Source organism: Sinocyclocheilus rhinocerous, unplaced genomic scaffold (assembly GCF_001515625.1).
Source record: "Sinocyclocheilus rhinocerous isolate Xijiao unplaced genomic scaffold, SAMN03320098_v1.1 scaffold1238, whole genome shotgun sequence".
NCBI classification, from domain to species: domain Eukaryota; kingdom Metazoa; phylum Chordata; class Actinopteri; order Cypriniformes; family Cyprinidae; genus Sinocyclocheilus; species Sinocyclocheilus rhinocerous.
In genome coordinates this window covers 280,245-287,930 of record NW_015662954.1, presented here as the reverse complement: position 1 = coordinate 287,930, position 7,686 = coordinate 280,245, and the positions used below count along the sequence as shown (strand labels likewise).

General features: G+C 28.4%; 1 protein-coding gene across 4 annotated transcripts in view; it reads right to left on the bottom strand.

Moving 5' to 3' along the window:
• fam163ab (family with sequence similarity 163 member Ab) overlaps positions 1 to 7,686 on the bottom strand; it is a 13,530-nt gene continuing 5,844 nt past the window's right edge. For 2 of the 4 annotated variants that reach the window (XM_016538756.1, XM_016538754.1), the window contains exons 2-4: positions 4,488 to 4,636; positions 1,621 to 1,735; positions 1 to 496 (exon numbers count right to left, since the gene is read on the bottom strand). In XM_016538756.1, the coding sequence (XP_016394242.1) occupies positions 176 to 496; positions 1,621 to 1,713 (414 nt within the window). In that variant the 5' untranslated portion in view covers positions 1,714 to 1,735; positions 4,488 to 4,636 and the 3' untranslated portion in view covers positions 1 to 175. The remainder of the gene's footprint in view (positions 497 to 1,620; positions 1,736 to 4,487; positions 4,637 to 7,686) is intronic. The other 2 variants (XM_016538757.1, XM_016538755.1) reach the window with 1 other exon arrangement.

Genomic DNA, 7,686 nt, shown 5'->3' with positions numbered 1-7,686 from the left:
CAAATAAATTCAGGAAGAACAAATTTGTATCAGTTTCTATAAAACATTATATAGGATTATTGACTTCAATTTACTGCTAGACAAATAAAATGTAAAAACTGAGTACTGGCTGTCCTTTGGTCCCCATTTGCTCTGTTTTTACAACATTAAGGGTGTCTTCGGAGGACGTCACTGATCAGACATCAGTGCTTATGGCACGTGTGTTGGAGTAGAGGTCCGGCCGGCTGTGCAGAGACGGAAGGGTGAGAGACAGGGACGGCATGTAAGCGGTGCGTTCGGCCCCGTTCCGTGTTTCGCCCGTGGTGCTGATGTAGAATGGAGAGCTGTATGGGGAGCAGGTGGGGCAGAAGCTCTGCGGGGGCGTGAGCTCCGGTGACAGGGAGAGCGGGGTGGAAGCGGCTCCGTCCATCCTGGATGTGCTGCATGCGTTGCAGGCAAACTGGGGCTGTGGGCAAACAGCATCTGGATCGGATCCATTCCTCTTACAGCAATAATACTAGGAGAAAAACAAGGCCAGTCAGTCAGTAAGACAGATAGGAATGTCATAGGACATCAGTGGAGGAATGAATGAATGAATAAATAATAATTATTATATAAAATTAATAATAATAATAATAATAATTATTATTATTATTGGTGTTGCTGTTTAATTACAGGAGTACTATCTTTTCCATCCAAGGTCACCAAAATCAGAGAAATATATAATTTATTTAATCTATCATAATAGTAATAATTTTTGTAAAAATCTATCGAAACAATATAAAATGTAATTAAATTGTTGGTGACGAGAGCCTTGTGGCAGTGCGGCGACATATAGCGCCATTGAGCTTTGGGCGTCCCGAGTTCCAGTTCCAGCTCATGGACCTTTCTCGATTCCATCCCCCCTCTCTCTCCAACTTCACTTCCTGTCTAATAATTGTCCTATCCAAATAAACGTCAATAATAAATAAAACTAAAAGTAATAAAGTTTATAAAAAAATATATATATATATATATATATAACATTTTATTATATTTTAAAAATCTGCATCCTACTGTTTGACTAGTGTTATCATTACAGTTAAATAAAGCATATAAATACAAAATCATTCAAATCTATAAAAACAAAAACTAATTTAAAATATATTTAATTAAATAAAAAATCCACTCCCTACTGTTTCACTATTGCTACCATTATAAATAAAATCAAAGTAATAAAGTGTATAAATAAAAAACATTCAAATCTATAAAACAAACATTAATTTAAAATTAATATTAAATATTAAAATTTAAAAATCTACATCCTACTGTTTCACTATTGCTGCCATTAAAATACAAGTAATAAAGTTTATAAATAAAATAAAAACTCTGACGATTCACTTTTTTATAAAAGAATTCATCCAAATCTATGGAAAGCGAAAACTATGAAAAAAAAACCCGCCTTTTCAAATCTATCAAAAAACAAACAAATAAAATAATAATAATAGCATAATATTAAATAAAAAAATATGCACACCCTACTATTTCCACTATTGTCACTATATACAAAAAAAAAATCTATAAAATCTGTTTTTTTTTTTTAATAAAACTATTTACTGACAAAATTCAATGCATAGAGGAAAATATCCGTGAGGCGCTCACCTGAAGTCGACAGTAACAGAGCACGGCAATGATACACAGGAGAATCACCGTGGCGAGAATTCCTCCGGTTATAACCACAGTTCCCGCTGTCATCCGACCGGATCTCCATCAAACTCTAGACGCGAACACACACACACACACACACACAGTCTGACCGTCAGACCCACATGCCAAACGACCACTGTAAGTGCCTTTATTTTGAGTGCAGCGTCACAATGTCCGCAAGATGGCGCTGCAAAACCACAAAATCCACAGATCCAACACTTGAAGTGACTCGAGACAGAGTGCTCAGGCAGTTTGATTCAGAGCAAGTGTCTCTGATTGAGTTTGACCAGCGCGAGAGAGAGAGACCCTCTCTCTCTCTGGAACATTACATCTGGATTTGTATTAGGAAAAAGTTTGTTGGTTAATCATAGGAGTACTAATCTTTCCATTCAAGGTCACATAAATCACCAAATTCAGTCAAATTTATCAAAATAAAATAAAATATATAATAATGCATAGTATAATATAAAATATAAAAAGTTTTTACAATATAAAATGTTACAAAATATAGAACTATTTCACTGCTATTTCACTTTAATCAAGAATCAGAATAAAAATAAATAACATCAATTAAAAGCCTATTTTACAATTATACTAACAATAAAAAACACATACTAAGTCTTTTCTAAAAGCCATTCTCTCAAAATAAAGCATAAATAAATAAATAAATCTGCATCAACCAAATATAAATTAAAATCATACCCCATACTATTGTCATGAATGGTATAGGCTATAAAAGTAGCAAAAAGTGTTAGAGTTATCATTGCAAATGATAATAATAATAATAATAATAATAAAGTATAAATAATATTGCAAAAATCATTCAAATCTATAAAAACAAAATTTATAAAATTAATATAATAAAAAAATAATGTAATATTTAATTAAATATAAAATCTACACCCTACTACTATCATTATAAATCAACTAAAAGTATTAAAGTTTACAAATAAAATAAAAACTCTACTGATTCACTTTTTCAAATATAAGAATTCACACAATTCACCCAAATCTATCAAAAAAACAATGAAAACCAATAAAGCTAACTTTTTCTAATCTATCAAAAATAAATAAATAAACGAACAAACAAACAAATAAATAATAACAATATTAAATTCAAAACATGTCAAAACACACTACTGTTTCACTATTGTCACCATTATAAATAAACGAAATGTATAAATAATATTTAATATTCATATTTAATTTAACATAATTTTTTTTTAAAAATTTACATAGAACCACCATTAATTTTTTCACCACCATTTATATTTCCCTGCATGCATATCCCCATGTGCTCACTTGTAGTTTTCTGTAACTTTGCTGTCGCCTCCTTTCTATGAATTGCTTTCAATATCCTTCCTTTATAAACCACTTTGGATAAAAGCACCTGCTAAATGAATAATGCAAAAAGCAGAAGCTGATGCTGGAGCTCCAGCTCCAAGCCCGGAAGACTAACATGTGGTGCATCTTTTAGCAATTCCTCTCCCACACACCGCATGAACAGCCCAGATTATACAGCAACAACAGAAGAACAAACCCTGCTGATAAGACATGCATCTGTATTCAGACCCACCTGCAAAGACACTAAACTATTAATGAGCACTTTATGAATTATTACACGCTGCCTTCTGAGCATTTTTACAGGAATCTATAAAGTGACAGTTTACTAGTGCAATTAATCTGGAAAAGTTGCGGATGAATGTTAAAAAATGTTGGCAGAAAAACTGCAGTTTGTGTCATTTTTCATATTAGTAATCTGAAATATGAAAGATAATATAACTTTTTTTTTATAGGGATGAGTATACATTTTTAATATTGAGAGAGAAGTGCCTGCATATGAATTTTCTCCAGCATTATGCTTAGAGATGCGATTATGCGGTGCCGAGTCCCAGATTGCATATCCTCAACCTGATCTGCATGCAATAATATAATGCAATGTTTTTAATGGAAGAATAAAGGTGGTTTTACTAAAAATCGGATTTTAAAAATCTTAATTTTAAGTAAGCTGATTAGGATCAAATGAATAAATGTAAACTTAAACCATAACAAACAATAAATTAATAATAATAATAAAAAAAACAATCTATTTTTTAAATCAATTAGCTCAAAATAAAGCAAAACACAGAATAACACCTACATCTTTAACAGAAAATTATAATAAAATTAAATAAAATGACATTTAAAAAAAATCCTGCAATGTTATTTAATGGCAGAAAAAGAAAATGTTTTATTTTTTAAAATTATAAATAAAACAATGGAGTCTTAATACATTTTAAGTGACCTTATCAATATTGCACTTTTTTTATGAAGAAATGAATGACATATGAATGGCCTGTATATAGTATATATGGTATTTATGCATAATAATTTCCATATTCAGTTCCTGTCTAAATCTCTTTCAGTGCTGTCATCCTTCACAATTTCTATTCTTTTTTTTTACCCACAAACCCGTTTTCCTGTCTGTTCTTTTGTAAGATGCCGTCACAGTCATGTGATCACATCCCAGCGTTTTCAGTAGAAACCGGGATTTTATTTTACGCTCTGTATATTTTGGGTATGTCTTGTTGAGAGTGATAATGACTAGTTAGTTCAGTTACAGCCAAAAGAGAGACTTGCACTTTCTCCTAAAAGAAAGTACATGTACAAGTCATCATTATTAATCTTCATGTTGTTCCAAACCAGGACAAAAGGAGATATTTTGAAGAATGTTCATGCTGCTCTTTTCCATATAATAAAAGCAGATCTGTGACCACAAGCTGTCAAGGACAAAAAACTCAACTCAACAACTAAGTTTCCAAACTTAAAAAAAAAAAAATCACCGTCTATATGTCTGCCCTCTCAAATGGATTCTGTCTCAGCAGGGTTTGTCAAAGCTGACTGGGTTGTTACTCTGGCCTGGGCTGCTTCTCTTTTCAAGAAACTGTCCAATCTCATATTTTTCAGCTGGTGTTTCTTCTCAGTTGGCTGCCTGTAATAGATTTTTTGGAAAGCACTCACCATTTTAAAAGATTAAACAGCAAAGTAAATATAAAATAAATCTAATATACTGTTACTTCACAAACATGTGGATATGTCTTTCTTGTCAGTGATTTTCAAGAACATTTTTAGATATAACCATCTGCTGCTCACATTTACCACTGCTATGTGAAATTATATAGGCAAAATCCAGTCATTTCAATAGGAATCCAAGCAATTGGGAATTTCACTTAAGGGTGACGCATACTTTGAAAGCGATCACAATAGACAATGAAATAAAAACAAACTAAACAAAAATAAGAAATATTGTCTTGCTAACTGACTGAAATAAGCTGAAGCACTAAAATTACTAACTTGAAATAAATAAAAACTAAAACTGAAAAAATAGCAGTATTAAAAAAAACGTTTAATTCTTAAAAATAATGAGAAAAAATACATAACAAAATTTAATGACTAAGAATTCAACTAAAATTGTAAAAAATTAAGTTAGTGGAAATAAATAATAAAAAAAAACTAAAAACTAAAACTGAACTAAAAGTGAAATAAAAATATAGAAAATCTAAATAAGAGTATTTAAAAAGAATTAATTCAAATAAAAAATGCATAAAATTAAATGATTACAATTAAACTAAAATTGAAGTGAAAACTGAAAATATAAAAAAACATATACTTATTTACAATATAAATAAAAAAACTATAGTATAATAAAATAGTATAAAAATGATGCTAAAAAATAAAAATAATACAAAAATATTTTATGAAAAACATAGTAAACTAAAACTAGAAATGTTGTCTTGGCAACTAACTGAAATAAGTTTAGGTTGAATCACTAAAATTAGTAACTTCTTAAAAAAAACAAAATACTACTATTAAAAAATCAAAAATTTAATTCATACAAATTATGAGAAAAACATAACAATATTAAATAATTAAGAATTCAACTAAAATTAAAATGAAAAATACAAATAACTGGAAGTAATAAGTAAAAGTGGAAATTAATTAAATATATGTAAAAACTAAAACTGAAATAAAAATATATAAACGTAAATAGTAGTATTTAAGAATAAATTAATTAATACAAAATTAAATGATAAAAAATTAAGCTAGAATTAAAATGAAAACTGAAAATATAAAAATAAATACTTATTTACAATATAAATAAAAACTATATTGTAATAATACAATAGTATATAAATAATACTTAAAAATACAAAATAATATATAAATATTAGATGAAAAACAAAGTAAACTAAAATTAGAAATATTGTCGTAAGTTTAAGTTGAAGTACTAAAATGACTAACTGGAAGTAAATACAAACTGAAACTGAAAATGAAATAAATATAAATTAAACCTAAACAGTAGTATTTACGTATAAATAAATAAACTAAAAAATTAAACTAAAATTAAAACAAAACAAAAAAAAACTATTAAAGCTTATTCAAAACTATAGAATAATAAAGTAAATAAATAATACTAAAATGATTTCAAATGTACAGATAATCTAAATCCAATTCATCTGTTTTTTTCCTCCAACCTTCTTTTGTTTTATGACTATGGCTCTATCAGTTCAGTATCCAGACATGCTGAAGGAACTAAATGCGATTCGCAGACTAAGAAGAAATGTAATTATTATTATTATTATTATCATTTCCAGGCTGTGCACCTCTGCAAATGTACATGTGTTTATGTGAAACATACTGTGTGTACATGCAAACAGCATTAGAGAACTAAAAGTCAATGGTCTCTGCATCTTCTGCATGTAGTGGCATGTTCAAATGCGTTTTTAATTCAACGGTGAGCTAGAATGTATTCTGTCCTTCCTCTCAGAGCCGTGTTCAACAGTCCGAACACATATGAGCCTATACATCCTCCACAATCCCATCATGCCTCTGCTTGTAGCCTGAGGGCGCATGGGCCGGCCAGTGCACGATTGATAGGGGTTTCAAACGCAAGTCCCATTCCAAGGTCAAGCCCAACTGTATTAGAGAGCAGCTCCGATATCAGACAGCTTCAAACTACTGACCTCTCTTTAGAAGTTGATTTCATTTCACACACCAACAAACCAGACGTGGACGTAGTGATATGCATGTAGTAGATGAGTATTTGTCATCTTTCTTATATCAACTATATAATGAAGACAAATGTATTTTTTAAATGTCACATTGGGGCAAGTTGTCACAGGTTGTGTGCATATTTATGTATTTAAATGTTGTGCTAAATATAAGTAAGGGAAAAATATTTTTTAAATATTTTTAATAAAAAATAATTATTGTATCAAAACCACGTTTGTGTGGTATCATCCTAATAGACACCCTGTAGGAGAAATACTTCAGAAAAACAACATCAGTAACATTATTTATTTTTATGTTAATTATTAATATTCAGAATTTGATCTATTCGATAGCATTACTTAATACAAATGTACAGTCTTTATATTAATCTAATATATAAAAACAATAGGCTAATACGTGATTCATGACTCATTTATATTTCAATAATTAATCATTATTATAATTTGTTCATATGAATGAATAATAATAATAATTATTATTACTATTATTATTTAAAAAAATGAAATTTTGATCTATTTGAAAATATTATTTAATACAAATTTACAGACTATATATTAATATAGACAATAAAAATAATCATATAAAAATAATAATACATGAATTGAACATTTTAATCAAAGTAATTTAGATTTAGATTTCATAAATCATTATTATTACATATTAATAAAACATTATTACAATTATTCAAATAATTAACAATGAATAATAATAATAATCTATCTATCTATCTATCTATCTATCTATCTATCTAATTATAAATAAAAAAATAATAATAATTTCAAATAGAAAAAATTATAAAACTGAACCAATCTATAAAACGCATTTGGATCTATTCATTAGATAACATTATTTAATACAATTTATAGTCTTTATATTAATGTAATATACAAATAATAATAATAATAATAATATAAAATAATAATGATTCATGATTTATATTTAGATAATTAATAATTATTAGAATTTATT